Source organism: Odontesthes bonariensis, chromosome 22, assembly GCF_027942865.1.
Source record: "Odontesthes bonariensis isolate fOdoBon6 chromosome 22, fOdoBon6.hap1, whole genome shotgun sequence".
NCBI lineage: Eukaryota > Metazoa > Chordata > Actinopteri > Atheriniformes > Atherinopsidae > Odontesthes > Odontesthes bonariensis.
This window is the reverse complement of record NC_134527.1, coordinates 12,939,530-12,960,309: the sequence shown is the minus strand read 5'-3', so window position 1 is coordinate 12,960,309 and position 20,780 is coordinate 12,939,530. Positions and strand designations below refer to the sequence as shown.

The 20,780-nt window shown below is 38.8% G+C and overlaps 2 protein-coding genes across 2 annotated transcripts; one reads left to right on the top strand and one right to left on the bottom strand.

Moving 5' to 3' along the window:
• Positions 1 to 2,691: 2,691 nt before the first annotated feature.
• stard7 (StAR related lipid transfer domain containing 7) lies at positions 2,692 to 8,309 on the top strand. The gene is made up of 8 exons (XM_075455749.1): positions 2,692 to 3,570; positions 4,039 to 4,202; positions 4,319 to 4,368; positions 5,068 to 5,178; positions 5,390 to 5,472; positions 5,597 to 5,696; positions 5,794 to 5,878; positions 6,106 to 8,309. Exons 1-8 carry the CDS (start codon positions 3,125 to 3,127, stop codon positions 6,282 to 6,284), a joined length of 1,218 nt encoding a protein of 405 aa, XP_075311864.1. The 5' UTR covers positions 2,692 to 3,124; the 3' UTR covers positions 6,285 to 8,309.
• A 5,319-nt stretch (positions 8,310 to 13,628) lies between these two features.
• Positions 13,629 to 20,101, bottom strand: drg1 (developmentally regulated GTP binding protein 1). Its single transcript, XM_075455896.1, has 9 exons — positions 19,927 to 20,101; positions 17,914 to 18,037; positions 17,583 to 17,758; positions 17,386 to 17,455; positions 16,923 to 17,092; positions 16,212 to 16,342; positions 15,042 to 15,209; positions 14,823 to 14,945; positions 13,629 to 13,972 (listed from the first exon to the last, which is right to left on the bottom strand). The coding sequence occupies exons 1-9, from the start codon at positions 19,963 to 19,965 to the stop codon at positions 13,873 to 13,875; spliced, it is 1,101 nt and encodes a 366-aa protein (XP_075312011.1). The 5' UTR covers positions 19,966 to 20,101; the 3' UTR covers positions 13,629 to 13,872.
• Between the last annotated feature and the right edge of the window lie 679 nt (positions 20,102 to 20,780).

Below are 20,780 nucleotides of genomic sequence, written 5' to 3'. Positions count from 1 at the left end.
ACCCACGAGGCTTCTCCCTCATCTACAACTGTCAATTATTGCATTTTTGTGGCCTTTATCTGGCATCACAGCTTTGTCGACGGAGCTCCCGGTTTTAGTTTCCAAATGAAAACGGCCATTTTTGCTCAATAGCTTCCAGGTCATGTCATCAATTGACTCCAAATCAGTTTGGGATCATGTAACTACACTGGCTGCATGAGATACGCCTTTTATTTTTACATTTTAGATCTGTTCATATTTTTAATGAATTTTTATATGAAAATATTAGTCTTTTTGCTCAATAGCTTCCAGGTAATGTGATCAATTGACTCCAAATCAGCTTGGGATCATGTAACTACACTGGCTGCATGAGATACGCCTTTTATTTTTACATTTTATATCTGTTCATATTTTTTATTAATTTTTACATGTAAATATTAGCATTTTTGCTCCATAGCTTCCAGGTAATGTGATCAATTGACTCCAAATCAGCTTGGGATCATGTAACTACACTGGCTGCATGAGATACGCCTTTTATTTTTACATTTTATATCTGTTCATATTTTTTATTAATTTTTATATGTAAATATTAGCATTTTTGCTCAATATCTTCCAGGTAATGTGATCAGTTGACTCCAAATCAGCTTGGGATCATGTAACTACACTTGCTGCATGAGATACGCCTTTTATTTTTACAATTTAGATCTGTTCATGTTTTTTTATTAATTTTTATATGTAAATATTAGCATTTTTGCTCAATAGCTTCCAGGTAATGTGATCAGTTGACTCCAAATCAGCTTGGGATCATGTAACTACACTTGCTGCATGAGATACGCCTTTTATTTTTACAATTTAGATCTGTTCATGTTTTTTTATTAATTTTTATATGTAAATATTAGCATTTTTGCTCAATAGCTTCCAGGTCATGTCATCAGTTGACTCCAAATCAGCTTGGGATCATGTAACTACACTGGCTGCATGAGATACGCCTTTTATTTTTACAATTCAGTTCTGTCCATAATTTTCAATAACTTTATACACAGTTGCTCATCTCTGCTTTAAATATAATTTTTTTTTCCTTTTTATTTTATTTTGAAAACAGGAAGTTGGAACACGCTGCAGTCGTCCTCTCCGTGTGTTTACTGTAAAGTCTGCAATACGGGTGCACTTGAAATGTTGGAGTGGCTTGCTTGCGAATGTCTGTCGAATATCCAACTTAAAACTAACTTCACCTAAGTTGTTTACTCGAGGTCTCGTGATACGAATAGTCACAACTTTTATTTGCAACAAACACACGATTTAAACTCAAATGCTATGAATGGGGCCATTTGCACTGTAGGGACACGAACCAATTTCACCGAGGAATAAATAAAGCTGTTTGAACAACACAATAACATTCGCAGCAGAATTAGTAACTCGCTTTTTTTTCTTTTTTTTTTTTACAAAGCTTCCACACAACTTTTATCAAACAAAGGGCTTAGGTGCGGTTATGGTCTCCGTCTGTTGCCATAAAACCTTTGTCTTTATTGCTCAACATCAAAGTGACGAATTTTAGAGCGTAGCGTATCTACTTTGAGCTTAATTTTTAACAGTGAAAGATAAACAAATGCTCCGGCTTCCAGACTTATCCAAGGCTCTATAGTAAAATAGCGCCATCTAGCAAACATAAACGGTATCGCGGTCACTGCTTCTCCCTCTGTCGTTTCTCAAATATGTGAGATTATATACCGGTACTCATCTTCTCTTTCTCAAAGTCATCAGAACAACTCGTGGGTCGCGTGCTTATAACCTAATCCAAAAATAACCCCCCGCACGGCAGATTTAATGACCTGTTTTACAGGGTCGCAGAAAGGGGGGTGAAATGTGAGGTGCCGCAAAAGAGTTTTCTTTACAAATCAACATCGATGAGCCAAATTTTAGTGTATTGCTTGTCAACATCACAGCTCGGTCTTCAACTTTGAAAAGAGCTCGTCTAAAGCATATATTGAGGTTTCTCGAGTTTTCTAACTCTCTGGTACGATAAAACAGCGCCATCGAGCGTAGGCTATATTGAAAACATGTTTTTTGTTTATCTATCGGATTCCTCTATTTTTTACTTCCTCTATCGAACTTTACTGTCAAATATGACATTAAATACTCATTTCCCTTTTACAGAAGATGACAACAAGGATTCTGTCCGAACAGCTTTTTGCTTGTAATCAGTATGGCAAAAACAATCTTCATGTCAATAGCAAACATCGACGCTCGTCTAGCCTTCGTTTTTGCTTGTTTGCTTCTACTTCAGAGCGTAACAGCTGTCTTGGTAAATCCTCTTTCCATTTTCTAACACACGTGTTTTTCTCAACAGTTTACCTAATACTGGTGACTTTGCTTTTTAACGCCACCGCAAGAGGGCAACTCTCATTTCCACTTCTTGGTTTTACTTCTGCTTTTAGTAGACCGATCCTGGACCAGATTTAAAGTGTACCTCCTCCTTGTGAACAACTTTAGTTTACCAGATTACCCGTGACACAAATATGATCCCAGATAAGCAAAGGAATTGAATAGTAGGGCTTTATTTAAGGCAGAGCTGGGCATACGCACATGCTGGTGTCTGAGCAGCCATATCTATGACAGGCTCCTGTATAGGCCAATAAAAACTGCCCTAGTGTGTCGAATGACCAATGAGAGACCAAGTTTCCATTTGTAAGGCGGGTTTTTAGAAGTAGGCGTGTTCAAGACAATAGGAAGAGGAGGTCAAATGCTGTGCAGGAGTTTCTGAAACGTGAGGTTGTCTTCAGGGAAGGTAAACAGGTAGACAAAGGTCTAATATGGCCTTATAGTTTAGCTCGAAATTATTACGGTTCATGTTCGGAAATAAACGTGGTGTGTTAGGGTGTATGTTAGTTTATCTGGAGCTTAACAGCAGCCAAGCGAGACAGCTAGCTAATGCTAATGTTACATGTCGCGTGTTCGCACTCCAGTAGACTGGCAGCGTTATTACAGTAGTTAAGTTATGAATATTCCTTATTAAAAGTCAACCTTAGAGGTAATGCTAGGTGTTTCTCTGCAGAGCATTAGCTTAGGCTTAAAAGGTCGTTAGCTATCCTTGCTACCTATAGGAATCATCTTGTCTTTGGGACCTTGTGTCACGGTCACAGCTGTCATGTTTCACTCTGTGCCCCGTCGTCCTATTTGCGAGATGAGTGTTGCTTTGAGGCTCCAGGGCTGCAGGTCATTTAGGCATGCAGTCGAGGAGGGCAGAGGAACGCTGGAAAAAGTCCCGTGGCTGGGCAGGAACGTGGGCCTACTGTTGTCCTGGCTCCAGAAGGCAGGTGTGGGTGCCAACGAGGCAACGGTTCAGAAGAGGAAGGGGTTGCTCTCCATATTTGCAGACCATTGTGGCTTTGTGACCGGTCAGAGACTCCGGCGTGCATGCCAGATATGCGAGCTTTACTCCAACCTTTATTCCGAGCGAACCAAGTGGACCCTGGTTGGCAACATTTGGCGCAGATTTCAGAGCAAGAACGCTCCTACTGGGAAACTTGTTGCGGCCCTGGCAGGTGTCTTCATGTGGGACAACGAGAAGATTCAAGATGAGGAAATGCGCAGGTTTGAAATCTGTCTATGAACTAACATATTGATGTATATTTGTAGACAAGTTGCATTAAATCTGCCTGGATAAGCAAAGCTACTTTAATTTAATGATCCCATGTGGGGACGTAAAGAACTTGCATATTCCCTTATTAATATTCAGTATCATCTCATTCATCAAATATGTCTAGCTGGGAGATTTTTGGCAACAATGCTGTGCTGTTCACACCTCTCTCACCGGAATGCCAAATTTGCAAAAAAAAAATCACCTCCCTGATATAGTTACACAGATTTGAATCTTTCTAAAGGATCAGTGTCACTTTTCACGTGGCTCTGCATTTACCAAAACAGTTAAGATAGTTTTGTCCTTTCTTTGTGTAATCCACTAGAATATGCATTGCAGAATGTCTTATTGATTTGTCTTTGATTTGTTGTGTCAGCCGTGCGCTGTGCTAAACCTGTCATGACATTGGCATCCTTTTAAAGGTGTGGTCGTGAGCTACAGGCCATTGAAGCTGTAAAACGCTTGTCCACAACTTCAGAGACTGTCAACGAACAACAAGAAGCTGACTGGGAGACTGTAGTAGAGAAGAAGGATTTCAGAGTGTGGAAGCGCCCTATTCCCAACAGTCATCTCTATGAATACAGAGGTCAGCTGTCTCATTATCTCACGTGTTACCAGTGTTTTGATAAACATGTAGCCGAATATACTCTGATTTTTGTGTTTCTTAAGAGTTAACCTCTTTTTTTTTTTTTTTACTTGTAGTATTGGGTTCCTACAATGATGTCACACCAAGGCAGTTCTTCAATGTACAGGTACAGACTCCTTAAAACTTATTATGTGTGACTTTGACTGTCAGATTCAATTAGAGAAGAAATTAAGTGAAACTACTAGAGACTGGAATTGAGAACTGTTTCCAAATTTTCCAAAGCATCTAAATTATACGCCTTTGAGCCCACCAGTATCTTTATCGATGCTGGCAGGTATTATTGGCAATGCATGCTAATTGCAGATGATCGCCATCATGTATGTGTGTCTAAATGTATTGCCATAAAAAGGGTCCAAAGCCCGGTTACATTTTATAAAGAACACTGTTAAATGCACTAGTTGTAAAACGATTTAAAAAAAAAAAAAAAAAAAAAAAAAGTAATTACACTAAAAACTTATGTCGTACTCACTTCTTCCTAAAATGTGGTCAAGAATCAATAAAGGAATTGCTAAAGAACTGGATTGATAAGCAGCATCAATAATGGAATTGGTATCAATAAAATTTTACTAGTTCACTTCCCAAGTAACTGCTCTCTGAGTTCCTGCACCGGAATTTAGATGCCCAGCAATCTCATAACTCCTGAAGCCTGAACATATGAGCCCGGCATGACATATTTCTGTGACACCTATTCTATCATATTCATTACCCAGCTGTTCTTCGTGTATGTGTGTAGCACCGAAGCACCTCCAGCACTCTGTGCTATAATTACATCTGTTTTTTTTTCTTCTTCTCCCCTTTCCACCAGTTGGACACAGAGTATAGGAAAAAGTGGGATTCTTTGGTTATCAAACTTGAAGTGGTGGACATAGAAGACAACACAGGCTCTGAAGTGGTGCACTGGGCAACACAGTTTCCTGTGAGTTTGCCGTTATTCCCAGAGTAGAATGTTCAATAGTGTGTCTTCTTAAGGCTTTTATTTTTATCTCTTTATTGTTTTGTAATAGAAGCAAAAATTAATTATATTGTTTAGACTAGTGAAACTACTAGTTTTGCCCAATGTATTGATTAGTTTGTATTTTGGAGCGCCGCCTGTTATTTAGTTAACTTTGTTTAATGTCTTTTTGCAGTATCCCATGTATTCGAGGGACTATGTGTATGTGCGTCGTTATCAAGTAGACCTCGACAGTAACCTGATGATCTTGGTATCCAGGTGAGACTTAAAAAAATATTTTTGTTACATGGAATATGAACCTACTTTTTGTAACATTTCATTACATAAATTAAATGTTGTTTATAACTTTTTACTTAAATGTTTCTGTCATTTTGTGGTGAAGAGCCGTGCAGCATCCTAAAGTCCCGGAGACTCAGGAATTTGTGAGAGTCCACTCATACCAGTCAAAAATGGTCATTCACCCTCATAAGTCCTTTGATGAGGTTTGTGGTGAATTTGATGTTTCACAAATGATTGAACTTGTACAGAAGACTCTTTGTTCTGAAACTTGAGGTTGAATTTGTTTGTGTTTCTTCTCAGAATGGATTTGATTACCTTTTGACCTACAGTGACGACCCACAGACTGTCTTTCCTCGTTACTGTGTAAGCTGGATGGTGTCAAGCGGTAAGCTTTTCTTTTCGTTTTCTTTTTGTCCAAACCCTAAAACTAATTGGTTATAGTTTGTGTTTGCATCAGATCATCACACTTACAGCTCAAATCTAAAAACATTCACTATATTCTCAGATTCTCTGTTGATTCCCTTATTTTTTTTCCCTCACATTTCATGTTTTTTGGCCAATGCATGTATCCTATCCTGATTATAAAGGACCTCTCTCTTGACTTCATGTCAGGTATGCCAGATTTTCTTGAGAAGCTGCATACTGCTGCTTTGCGTGCCAAGAACTTGGAAGTTGGGATTCACGACTACACTGGTGTCATTAAATCCAGCGACGCCAACCGGCAACCTGGCCAGGAGCGCGTCAGTGGAGACAAGTCACACACGGGTGGCTCTGGGCAGATCTACGCTTGAGATGGATACTTCATGAATCAGGAGTTATGTTGGCGTGTCTTCACTTGTACTCAAGTCTGAATCAAACCCTCCAACCCTATATTAAGGGGTACATCACAACATGAAAATGAATGACACATGTCCATCCGTAGATGTGGCTATATGGTTGTAAATGAGATTTCTCGAGAAGAACAGACAGCATTGGTGACAGCAAACTCCTTGTTACTTTGGAAGTTGTGATTAGGAGTGATGGCTGTGGCACTGTTTTTGTTAAACCAGCCAATGTCACTAGACATTTTGCAGTCTTTGATACTAATGTGCGTCCTGCAACTATTAGTCAGATTAAGCCAAATTTTCTATTTGTAGAGATGCTTTTCCAAAGCACCATTTCTCCCATTATAGTGATCTATGGATTGTCATATGTCATTTGACAAAGTTTGACTTTAAACTCTGTTAGGACCGCCAACACAGACACAACATGCCGGTGGCTTCAGTGTGATATTAAGCGAGGAGTAATGGATACGATTTTGCAGCCTCTGACACGGAACTGGCTTATGATGGACAATATTGGTGAACTCTAAGGACTCGGCTGGCTTTTGTGGAAAACATTTTGTAACAGGTTCCTTAATTTCAAGGATTTAAAGCATGTTGTTTCCTGTTTGATTGCAGCATGAGAAGTTTTATATTGTGCAACGGGAACATATTAAGAAAAGCTCATACAAAATGACTCCATGTCTGGGAAAGTTATCCAGAAAACGTGAGCAGAAAAATCTATAGCTTTTCACTGTGCTTTGAAGATGATGTGGGTTTGCAGTAAGCACAGTTCAGGTCTCACACTGTCCTCCTCACAGCAAGCGTTTAAAGCTGCTGGCCTTCTGAAGATAAACCAGTCCTTCAACATCGGGGGGATAGTGTCTTATAACAACCATATCCTCATATACAATGGTACTAATGTACTTAAAGTCAGTTATACAGAGAAACAACCCAGTGTCCTTTTTCTTTTCTATTTTTTTTTAAAGAGTAACTCGTGCCACATCACAGCCCGTTTGCCCGTTTGAGTTAACAATATTTATGTTGTCCTATTTCAGCTCACACCATTTTCCTCTTGTCCTATTCGTCACTGTAGTTTGCACTCTGGGAGGTTTTTTTTGTGTGTGTTACTGTTGATCTTGTACATTCATAAAACAATAACCTGAGTATTGGAAGACTCTTGTGTTTATGTGTGTAACAAGCTCTTTAACATTTTTCTCCTGAGTTTCTGTTATACAGTTTTTATTGATGTGGATTCTTCTGAAACTCCATAGTATTCACTGAGGTCACTCTTAATGTATTTGTAATGAACTGTATGAAGGGGGAGTAATGAATGTGAAAAGGGCATCGATGCTGTGGAACCTAACATCGCCTAAATGAATAGTGTTTACAGCCTGTCAGACTGGCACAGATACCCTAACAATTTGTTTAAAAAAAAATCCTCATCTGTGCTAAATTTTAATATCACGTTTTGTGTTGCTGGTACATCTGAGTGAACTGACAGTTTCAGAATCATTATGGTGCGTCCCTTTTTTGTGACGGATGTCCCATGTTTGAGCACTTCTACATCCCCACTGTGAAATGTTTAATTCTACCCTTGATGTAAAGTTTGTCCTGCTTTTAAAAAAAAAAATAAATAAATTTGCAGTGTATTATTTGAGATGCTTGACATTTTGGAGATGAAACGTTTGTTTCCGTATCGTATCTCATATGGTTTAACAAAACCGAAAATCGTACTCACTCAATTAAAAACATGCCATATTTGCTGATGTAAGCTTGTGTGTGAATGTAACATTTTAATGCTGTTGTTTGTAGACACCTGTGTGCCACCTGCAGCAGTCTAAAAGAGTTCAGTCTTGATTTTGTTTTTTGTCTGCAGGCAGTAAAACATTTGTGATTAGCTACAGTGTGTGAATTTGGCATGAGCTGTTGCGCTTGTAAACCAGATGATTTTAAAAGTAACTGGAATGGAAGAGTGGCTAACCAGATCAAATAAACGTCTTTGTGTGCATCCTCTTCTGTTTGACTGATGACTGGAGAGCTGCTTTAACCCTGTCCTCCCAGAGAAAAGGGCAATTAGCGTTATGTCTGTGCCCAGCAACTGTTGTGGTTAAGTCTAAAGGGATAATCCGTAAACCTTGTATTCCCTCTCTAGGGGAAAGGTGAGAGACGGACTGCGGGGAGGCTGTACGATTTACAGAAAGCACTGCCAGATTGGGCATCCTGGGGAAAAGTCTCAAACCTACTCTATATACTAATTCTTGCCCAGAAGAACCCAGACTCATTTTTCCTTAAAGGAAAATTAAAGGGTATATAAAACAAAACAAAGGTATCACATTACAGAAAAAAATGTAAAGTACCACCACTGAGTGTGGAAGATCTGGAATGTTACAAAGGTTACGTTGGCCATTTTAAGTGAATTTATTTAAGTTTCAGTTGTTTGTTACACCTATGTCACCATGGGTCCTTATGGACTAGACAGAGTACTGAATTTATATATAAGTTTTGGAGGTCATTGTTCTGGCAGTTAAGGGGAAAGATTTCAGGCAACGCTTCTTTCCCTCCCAAGTTTTTAAATTTTGGTCATTTTTCCTCTGTATAAAATCCATCAGAACCTGATTGTATGCAGTTAGGCTGCGACATGCTATTTGTAATGGTACACATCATTGATGTGCTTGAAAGGAGAAAAAAAAAACCTTTCTGCGTTGTATAGATATTGTTTTCTATCAATCTATATTAATCTAACAACATGTTGAAAGTAGTTCCTCTATTTGAACAGCGCATCAACAATAGACTGTCTGATTTTATGTTACCATCTGTTGTGTCTTCTCTGATCTGTATATCTAGTGAGGCGTATAGAAATTGTTGACCAAATCGTGTTGGTTATTTTTTAAAAGGCTCACCAACCTTAACGTGGAAGAGTTGTCCCTGTGCTTGTCCGACAGGTATATGAGCCTTGCCGACTGTGCCTCTAACTCTGCTGTGGTCTTTGATATTTGGCGTGTCAGACAACAAAAGCAGTAACTAAAATGCCTGTGCTCTACATAACAAGCTATACAGCTGAATAACTGTACTTGAAATAATAAATACGACAGTATTTAAGATTGCAGCTAGAAATGAGGAACTATAAATGGCACTCCATGTCATCCACAGTGAATTGGATTTTCAGTACAGCAGAATAAGGTAAGGCAGTGTGTTCATCTGATTACTGTGATTATTGTTATGACGTATGTGTGTGTGTGTGTCTTCTCAGACCCACAGAATCCTACATAAAGTGTTAAAAAAAAAAGAAACAATTGAAGTAAGAGCCACAAAGAAAGATCAAGTCTGGTTTTCACAAGTGAAATTTATTGGTTCAGTGCATTAGTTTTGATCAGCCAACACATACTGAATTTAAGTACCTGAGCTGTGTTGTAATATCATTTGATTATCATTTTCAAGAATATAAACCATGTTTGAAACACTTTGGTTTGTACGTTTCAGTCTGTGGCAACAGTGTCCCATGCTTTGATTTATAGATCTGTGACGCATCTTCAGTCCTAACAGACGACACATTGTTTTAATTTACAACCTCTACTCACTGAAATTATTAGACAGAGTTAAAAGCCACTAAGCACTTACTGTAATTGATATGTTCCATAAATTGGACATACTTTGACCAGCCAGCCTGTAGAAAATGACAGTTTTATCTATATTAATGCCATGAAACCTTCACCTTCAACCCCTCCACCCTTATTTTCAGTTTTGCTTTTTATTCAATGCAACCACAACAACAAAGAAAAAATAGTTCTCATTAAAACACACAAGATTGATGGTATTTATTAGTTATAGTTCATCTTTAAGAACATTATGAGGTTAAACAACCGTCTTCATTGCACATGACAATTTTCAAACATCTTATTTCTTCCCTGTTTAAGACCTCATTTACATTCACATACTTTGAAAAAAATGTAGAAACTTGCAATTAGTCATTTTCTTTGTTCTGAAGCTTGGAAGTTGATAGCAAAGTGTAGATGAAGCTCAAAAGCCTCCAAGGTGCTTGGCACAACCATGGACAGAATTTGCACTGCATGGTTAGATCAAGCACAATGGAGTCCTGGGCAAAGACAGATAACCCAATTCAGTTCGGGCAGGTCCAAACCGGCATACAGCACCCACAGGACATGGAAGCTTATCGACGTCTGTGCATATGTAGAGAGACTAAGTTAAGACTTCTTCTTAACTGAGAAAATCCTTTAAAAGTCCTAAAAAAACCAACCAAACAAAAAAAAAAAAACAGCATTCTCAGAGTATTTTCTTGGTTGTCACTGAAGGATGGTCCATCATTTCAGTGACATCCACAATGTGTAAAGGAAAGAAGTCCAGAAGGTGTGCGGGAAAAGAATCAAGGTTCATGGTTAGATTGTTTTTTAAAAATGTCCCACAAGTAAGACAGTGGTTTACATGATGCATTGTAACAAGTTGCAGTTAAGAACATCTGCAGGATAATAAAAAGACAGATTAGTCATAGGTCATGCTCACTGCGGAAAAGAGGGCTACACCCTTCATGCGCATCAACTGCGTCAAACCCCACCCTCTCGCCCAAGTCGCCCAACTCTACCAGACACGAGTGAAAAAACTATATCTAAAAAATGTGACATCGTCTAATGTTGTCGCCCAAATAGTGAAATAGTCAACATCTTTAAAAGAAATGTTCACAGCAGGCCCGAGAAAACGCTGGCTTAATTAAATTTGCTTCCCCATCAGTCCAGTGATCAATGAAAACAGAGTTTGGGTGGTCTTGTTAAGAATCATCGCATCTCATGGAGTCCAGACCCTGAAATTTTGCTAGTGATTGACTCAAAACGAATCTCGGTGTCCCATTGACCTCAAGGCTGATAGCTCTATCGCTGCTGTCCATATGAGGAGATTTTCCATCTCTTCAACGTAAAGACGCAACCACTTCTGAGATTTTAGTCCTAACTGTGTTATCGGTCAGTGAGAGCAATGTCAAGAGTCATGATACCATCAAGCTAAGGGAGCCGTTTACTCAAAAGGTATCACAATCTTGTTACTGTCTCTGGAGTCTCTTTCAGCTCCCCAGGGACATCTTACTAAAATGAGAAAGCATGGTGCCATAATCAACTTAGGGCTCAAGCAATTGAACCACTTTGTGTGATGAAATGACACCATGATGCATATCAATGACAGACAGGCGAGCCCTGCATTTGCAGAGACCAAATAGTAGGAAAAATGGAAGTACTTTGGGTGTAGATGGTGGGTGGTGGTGGTGAAACAGACCCCAGGTTTAATGAACAATGAGGATGGTTTCTTTTGGGGTTTGCAATGAAGCTGGTGGGATGGTTTTAATGCACAGATGATTATGAAACATTATGCTTTCTTACCTTGTTTTTTTTTCTTCTTTTACGAGTTGCCGTGACATAATTTATAACTCAAACTTTGAATATAATTTAAAATCTGAGGATGTAACAGTTTAAAAAAAATAAAAATAAATCACAAAATGCTCATTAGACAAAGAGTCACACCAACCAACCTCATAAACTACTTGTTAAACACTATAAATTTGACAGTCTTAACCTACTCTGGATATTCCTGATAACTTCCCAAGGCTTTCCTAAGGTTTTACCAAGAAACCCACCTTTCCGTCCGCTGGCTTCAGTGTTGAAGTAAGATGCAAGTGGCGAAGGGGTGGTGAAGACGACTGGATGATCTGAGCGCTGTTGGGGTCTTTCAGCTTGCTCTACTGGAGACAGACTGTCCCGTCTGCGTCCTCAGCACCCTTCAAGTCCCCATCTCCTGCCCCTCCTTCAAGCTAGGAGGGGTTGGTGATGTTCTCTTGGGATAGGTGCACTGGCAAAGAGGACTTGGTCAGTCTAGGATTGGATGTGGGCTGGGGAGTTTGGGGGGGTACAGGATCCGCATTTCATAAATATTAATACAGAGTCCTCCCTCTCTAAATGGGTAGATTCTTTAATTTTGTTAGAGGGGGAAGTGCTTTATTCACTTAATGGCTTTTATTAGTGCCCAGTCCTCAACTCTTTCATTAGCTAAAGTGCTGCTATAATTTACAGGGTAAAAGGGGGTGGGGAAGAGTTGGTGTCTGAGGAGGGTTGATCCGGCTGCTGCTAGACAGGCAGGCATTACCCTCAACCGCTGCAACCTTTACAAAAAAAGAAGCGACTATTTGCTTAGATTGGAAAGAACCTTGGTGTATAACATCAAATAAACTCTTGGTAGAATCCTTTCTGAACCATTAGTGTTGTCTCTCTTGCACCTTGGCTTTGAAACATCCATTATCTTGAATCTTTGGCTCTGAATAGTGCCTCAGAGCAATTTTGATTTGCAGACTCTGTAACCAGTAAAGAATACATTTTGACAATCAAATGGCTTCTTACATATGGTGGCAATATTTTACAGTCAGTCGCAGTGGATGTCTTTCCCTGAAAATCTAGTTTCAATAATATTATTAGTTAATAAGTGATTTTACAGTCTAATGTAAATGCAGATAAAGCAAGGCAAGTTTATTTGTAAAGCACAATTCAACAAAGCAGCGTAAAGGTTTTGTGTAGAATATTTTGTATTGCTCTAAAGATGTTTAGAGCATTTTAAAACGTCTGCCATTTCATACTGATTGTATAAAAAGATTGCTTTACTCTACCCGATGGAGCTCTAGCCTTTAATACTATTTTATATTTTCATATATAATATTGAAGAATTACTCGAACACACGACCTCATCGTTTAGATTAAAACGTAGTCTTTATTTCTCAAATATCCAGTCCAACCACATCGTCTATTCATTCATGCGAGCACTGGCGCCATCCACTGCAATTGCCGTTTAGAGACCGTGTGGACACAAAATGGCTCCTCCACTGTACTTTGTCTGCAACAAACCAAGATCGTAGTACACCCTGCTCTGATTAAAAAAAAAACAAAAAACTTTATTTTTGCCCTATGAAATGTTGTGAACATCTGGCATCTGAAGACCCAGGACTGCATCAGAGTGAATGAACTGATTAACCTGAGTGGCCGTCCCCACCAGAGAGAGGGAGTGCGCCACCAGCCTGAAGAACTGCCCTCATCATCAATGTCACATAAATCACTTGGCTAGGCAGTGCTTTCAAATGACGCCTAGTTTTCCTTTTTTTTTCTCCCTCTGAGCTGGACTGAAACAGTCGAGGTAACACTGCAACCTGATTTAACCATGCAACATTTCTGTGACGCTTTAGTCACAAATGAAATGATCCAGATATAAGAACGGGAAAAAAATGGTGTAATCACACATAAAGACGTGAAAAGGCAGAAGTTGCACAAGAATGAACACAGGGAGACTCAATTATGCTCTTTTTATACAGTTTTATTTAAATGCAAGCCTTAACCAATATTCAATATGAACTATTCAGGGTGTTAAGTACTGTGAGATTTCAGATGTGAAACATCGGTGTCGCTGTTTTTAAATGAAAGGTCACAATTTGAAACCTTATGACAAAGATGCTCGGGTGGACATGTTTGGTGGTTTACTGAGCAGCTGTACAGAACACTTTATGATAGAGGGGCCATGCAATGATTTAAGATTCTTTTTATTTTTTCACCAGCTGGATAACATCTTCATCCTCCATCACATGATCCTTGCCCACCTTTTGAGGGTTGTGTTTCACAGATGAGCCCCACACGAGTGCACTGGAAGGAAAAGCGGTTCAAAATTACAATAAAACCATAAATCTAAATATAACAATTGAAGATTGTTATTAATTGTGCAGCTCACTTTTCTTTATAGAATTACTCAATAAATTAACCATCAGGGTGCAGAAACATTCCTTAGGTACAGCCGACTAACTGCATGTGTCGCTGTTTAATCCATCCACTCCCTTCATGCACAGAAGCACTAACACACAGTGTCAATCTTGGCTCACCCATTTGGTGAAATGCATCATTTCGCATCAAAAACTAAACTCTACAAAAAAAATGGCTGTGATTAAAGTGACCAATGCACCAATACAATTTTTGTCAGATCCAGTACAGTTCAAGTATTTTCATTTGGGTACTAGACAAGAAAAAAAAAATAACAGTTTTAATAGTGCAACACTGTTTCTGCTTGTTGAGACTGTTTCATTGTAGTTTTATCTCTTGATATTCTTTTTGCATGCCTGTTTATGTCCAGGCAGTCGAAGCCAACGGCAGAATGTTTAAAATGCCCAAATATTTTACATCCAACCTAAGCATAAGATTTTTGTGAACAGACTGCTGGAGGTTGCATCTTGATCTCAGCACAGAGTGAACAGAAATTTCTGGAAATTCAGCAGTGAATTTGAAGGCTAAAATGTCCCGTAACAAGAGGTTGATGTAGCCTCAAGACTATGGTGAGACAGCTAAGATCAGGGCAAAAGGCAGTGAGCAGCAAATTCTTCTTTTTCAACTTGCTCAATTCCAACTTACGCCTCCTGCCCGTTTCTGAGTATCGTACCACAACAGTTAAGAGATATAACTCATTTTAAGTGGTAAAACCTTTAACCAACTTTTCAATACTCACTACTTCAATTCTTTGATGAGGTTTTTGTGAATCTTTAAGCAGAAATCCTCAACTGCAGTATGTCCATCAGGGAGCACAACAGGAGATGTGTAATCAGGCAGCTGGCCTTTTGGTTTGGTGTAGCTGTAAATGAGATAATTTACAGATCATTCATGAGATCATCAATTTAAATCCTCAACTGTCTGCGTCCTTTATTCAAAGCCCCAGAAAAACTCTTACATGCGCACAAGCTGTAGATAGTCCCACATCCTCTCCAGCAGGTCATCAAAGTTCCAACGGTGGTGGGCAGAGATAGGGACACAGTGGGGCACCTTATAGATGATGTCAAGCTCCTCAATGGAGATCTGGTCGATTTTGTTGAGCACAAAAATGCACGGGATGTAGACCCTGTTCAGACAGCGACAGAATTGGTGAGTGCTCAATGCCCTGTTTAACCAATTTTAATTTTCAGTTAAATTCAATCCAGTGAAATTTTCCTAAAAAGGAATCTTTCTTTTCCAGCTTTGATCAACCTTTCAGATCAGCTTCACTGCACCTTTGCATTGATTGTACAAGCGTCTGAACTGTGACGGAGGCACGGAACACCGTTCATTGAAAAGATATCCGCTCAGCTGGTGTTTGGATAGTGGTAGTGGAGAATCCACTAACAAGTTCGTCTAGAATTTCACACTGGTGTTAAGCTAGGTTGAAAGTTTACAGTGATCAAAACATGCAGGAACTTCTCATATTGCGTGGATCAGAACAACTTTATATTCATGGGGAAAAAGTGGATCCAAACCCTGCGGCCTTACAGACACAATCTCAGAAATTAGGGGGTCAAAATAATTTTTCAATTTTTTATTTATTTTGATTAAAACTCATAACTCAAACGCACATCATATATGTTGATTGCATGAGTACAGAAAGAGACTCTGTACATGCTACAGGTTATTTTACAGATGTTTTTTTTTTTTTTTTTTTTTTTTTTAAAAAGGAATCTTACTTAGTCCTTTGAATTAGCGTTCATTATGCTCCAATTTCCTCTTGTTATTCTCACTGGGAAATCAAAGAGCATTCATGCCCCAGAGATCCTGTGAATGCTTCGTTTCTCTACACAAGAACGGTGATCATGATTATGCTTAGTCTGGTACTTTGCAATGAATTGCTGCACGAGTTATACACACTAATCATCGCCCCCTCCACATTTTTGTTATTTAGACAGCGTAACATCAAGTCATTGTAATACCACCAAAAAATGTTTTAAAAATGGGACTACTGTGCCACATAAACACCATTTTTAAATACATCTGCATTGGCGTAGTGAAAGTTAACGTGAGATTTCAGATCGCAACAGGCCACACCCTTGTGAGATGACTAAGGAAGGCCCACATTGGCACTTCAGCAGCTTACCGATTTCCTTCCACCACATCAATGAGGTCATCAGCTGTGGAGTCGCTGCGCAGAGTGATGTCGGCGTTGTGGATCTTGTACTCTGCCAGAATGGTCTTAACTGTTTCAGCATCAAGCTCGCTTTGTGCACACTGATGAGAGAGAAAGAGGAGGATGGGCATGATGTCGAGCAGAAAGACGCAGAATACAGAAGGCTTTTTTTTTTATACATTCTAAACATCTGCAGTGATGCTTAATTTTCAAGCTGTGTATCATGCTTCAAGAATAGCATAAAAAACATGCACAAGAGCAATATCGCAGAACCAGTGGTCATTATGCTAGATGTATTCTACCTGCAGACACAATTAACAAAATTATTCTGCATTATCAACTTTCTACAACCATTTTAATCACATACGTCCATGGAAACCAATAAAAAACAAGCATATATTTCGTGGACGTTTTTGTCCCGTTGGCTGAACATGAATCATATCTGTCGATGTTCGGACATTTTTTTTTTGCTTTCTTGGGGAGTCGTTTTTCTTTTAACATTTTGTTTTGATGCATTTTTTGTGGGTTTATGCAGCAGGATGAATTCATGCTTGTTCACGTTTAAACCAAATCAAACAGAACCTCTAATTGTGCAACTATTCATTTCAGTGGCCGACTGTAAGGGAAAGCTGTGAGAGGTTTATCTCTGCATTTAAAGTTCTGCCGTGGTGCGAGACATACTGTTGCTGTAAAGTTGATGCCTCCTTTGTCCTTCTTCTTGAAACCGATGTTTGGCGGTTGCTTGTTAAGTCGGATGCCAAAGCCCTCCAGCTCGTGCTCAATTAGCTTCTTATGAACGAGAGGCTTTAATACATCAAGCACTATGAGGATTAGATTGCAAGTCCGAGCCACTGAGTGAGAGAGGGGGAAAAAAGCAGTTGGTGATAGAATCCCTTTATATTTTCAGTAGGAAAAATTACATTGAAAAAAATCCCCTGTAAAACATTATGTTTTAGGTCATAAAGTAACTTTGCTCATAGGCTGTTTAAAGTGTACGGTTTTTAAAAAGTAGTTTTTGATGTAAGCAAAAAAACTGTATGACTTTAACTTCTGCATTTATATAAACCAAAGGAACCCTGATTAAGATTTTTCCCCATTTTATTTTGTCAACTTTTAGCAGAAACCTTAATGATCACATCTGTACCTGCAATGACCTGTCGGCCTCTGCCCTTGCCATCCTTGGCTCCCTCAATAATTCCTGGGAGATCCAGGAGCTATGAAAGAAGAATGCAAAAAATAAACAAATCTATCGACCCACTGATACTCAACCCCACTGAGCACACATTCTGTCCCGGCAGTGAAAAAAAAAAAAAAAAAAAAAAAGAGCGAGCATTCTTGTACCTGAATTTTGGCACCTTTATAGCGGATGACTCCAGGTACTGTTGTGAGAGTGGTGAACTCATAGGCAGCCACCTCAGAGTAGACACCTGCAAGGTTACTCAGCAGTGTTGACTTTCCTACTGACGGAAAACCAATAAAGCCAACTCGGGCATCACCGGTTTTTGCAACATCAAAACCTGCAAGTCAGAGGAAAGAAGACAAAATCATAATGATATGATAAAACTATATATCCATTAGGAGGCATCACAGGGAATCAAACCTAAGCACAAGCCAGAAATTAAGCTCATACTAAAGCAGTGAGGGGACTAAATGTGTGGTATCGTGATCAGACCTTCTCCAGTTCCACCCCCACTGCCGCCTTTCGGTGTTATGAGCTCCCTCCTCAGTTTGGCAAGACGTGCTTTGAGCAGACCCAAGTGGTGAGCTGTGGCCTTGTTCCTCTGCGTCCTGGCCATCTACAGTAAATGGGTAACACAAATTTGCATGACAGCGTTGTAATAGGCAGTGAACAGCATCAAGCAGACAGCTTCAATTGCCTGAAGTCAGTTAAAACATTACATAAACAGATAGAACAAAGAAATTCATTAAGCTGCCTAATTAATCACCCTGCAAAAGACTGACGGCTTGCTGAGGGCTTTTTTTTTTGGATGCTGGGATAGATTTGAAGCCTCTATAAGAGGACAAAGGATGTAAGCATGCTTTCTGGATTCACAAAGATCAAGATGATTTCTATCAAATGAAGTTTGTCATGAAGTCAGCATATGACGTTCCTATGTCCCAGTATTACACAGCTTAGACAGTAGCATGATAAAGAAGCATATGTGGATGTTTTACAAGTGCTTAATAAAGACACAAATGTTTTTTTGTCTTTTGTGCATGCTAACAGAATTGTTTCTCTATAACCTGTGATTAAGAATAATGTCAGTTAACATTATATGGCCAACTAATGCAGAAAAACCAGAAACAAGGAACTCTGATCATAATTAGATTATACTTGTTTAAAAAAGCTGAATGTTTTCTACCACAGAATTGCACAAAATAAGGAAAAGAGATCCAGTATTAGCATTCAGTTTATCTGGAGAAAAAAAAAATTTAATCATGCAAAAAAGATTGAGTTGCCTGTGAAATAAAGTGCACTTTCACAGTGAAAAACATAGTAAACATTATTCAAACCATTTTTATTTGAACTATAATTCTATACTATTTGTTTTAATGCACCAATCTGGAGAATAATTAATTTCCCTCTGGGATAAATAAAGTATTTTTGAATTGAAGAAGACTCCCCTTGCCTGACAGAGGCCATTATTATTGCTCCCATCAGCCTCCACTGCTGCTCACACTGAATGAATAAGAGGAGTCAACCCTCCAAAAAACTGTGTATCGACTTAAATAGGTGTGAACTATTGTAGATTAGTCAAAATAAGTGAGAAGAGTACAGGTTGTCCCTCTGTTTCACACAACAACATGTTGGGGCCCGACTCGGCCTGAGATGTGACTGTTGTGTTTGTGCAACAATATTGATAACAGCAGCAACATTATGTGAAGACCTAAAAAACAATAACTCACATAACATAATACCAAGGAAAAAAATAAAATTTGAGAGAACAATAAAAAAACTTAACAAAACACGAAAATTCAGAAAGTAAAACTGTTTGTGAAAAACCTTTCATTTCACAGCTTTTATATACAGCATTTTACTAATATTAGGATAACATTTCAGCAGCTTACCATTTCAAAGAACACAACTAAATACTTCATAAATGTTGTACTTTGTAAGTTTTTGATCTGGTTTCTGTTTTGTTGGCCACTGTAGTCAGACCTGACATCTGTACAGCTCTGTTTGGCCATCTGAAAGTAGCCTTACTTGTAACGAACAGTTGCTAACTTTAGAGGGTCCCTGTTCCTCATATACGTCTACTACCTTCAAGCTCCAATTCGGGGCTACTTGTCAAAACCCTAAATATCCCTCATATGCCAATAGGATAACACGTTGACAGTTTAGTTGTTTAGAAGCCTTTGTTTCTCACTTCAAGCAGTTTTAAGACTGCTGCATCATGTGCTTTACAAAACAGATTCTAGTTGCCAGTTAACCAAACCGAATCCAGTCACAACCATCATCTATCCACCTTAGGGATATTGAAAAATTCATTTTACAGGAACAAGTCAAATCAAAACATCAAGCAGATTTTATGAGACACTGTAACCTGGAAGGAACACGAGTACGAGTTATATCAGGTGTAAATCGTGGCCTGGCTGTGGGATGTTTTGGCTAGTGCTAGCAGCTAGCGAAAGTTAGCTAAAACGTGACTGATTCAAAGAGCAAACGAGCCAACTTTTATCTTACCTCGCTTTCAATCTCTGCTATTTTGGCGAGTATACTCATTGTGGCGCCTTTTCCGATGCAAAACTCACATTAAAAAGTTAAACTACAGAAATTTTACATGGGAGTTGCCAACTTTAGCTGTTTAGCATGGACACGCCACACATTTGCGGTTGTACGCGGCTTCGCGGAAAATCTCGCGAGATCATAGATCGAGATCTGTCAGTTTAATGACGTGCGGGACAAATGAAATAGAGAAAAAGGAGGGTATCCGGTCATGGTCAGATTTACAGATTCAAACTTAATGCATTGTGTATCAGCGAAGCAATGAGATTAATTTTCTTTGCACCGGATAACAAAATAATATTTAGATTTATAAGTCCTGCATCTATAAACAATTTCAATGTAGAAACGAACACAATGCGAATCAGTTTAATTTTAAACGTCTCATAAACAAGGAAACAACATACTTTGAACAAGAGCTAACTTTTTTCAAGGCAAATATTAAGCTGGTAGCACATTTTGGACTTTTGTCTCTCCAAAATTGATTAGTGGCTACATGAAACCCTTCATCCCCTTTCTTTGAGTTTGGAGCACTTGCTCCACATAGATAACTTTACTTGTACATTTTCAGTGATTTAATTTTTTACTACTATTTAGATGATGATGTAAAATGATCAAAAACTCTCAATTATTAGATCATTTTAGGCTGATATAGCATTGGACTACATTCCTCCACCAATATAGGGCTGAAACTGACTCCATCTCAATCAGCTGTGACAGCAAAGTGCTGCTTATAGATAAATGCTTTCATAAATATAATATTGTGACATTTTCATGCATAATGAGAACTATTTTTGAAAAAATCTCTGTATAAC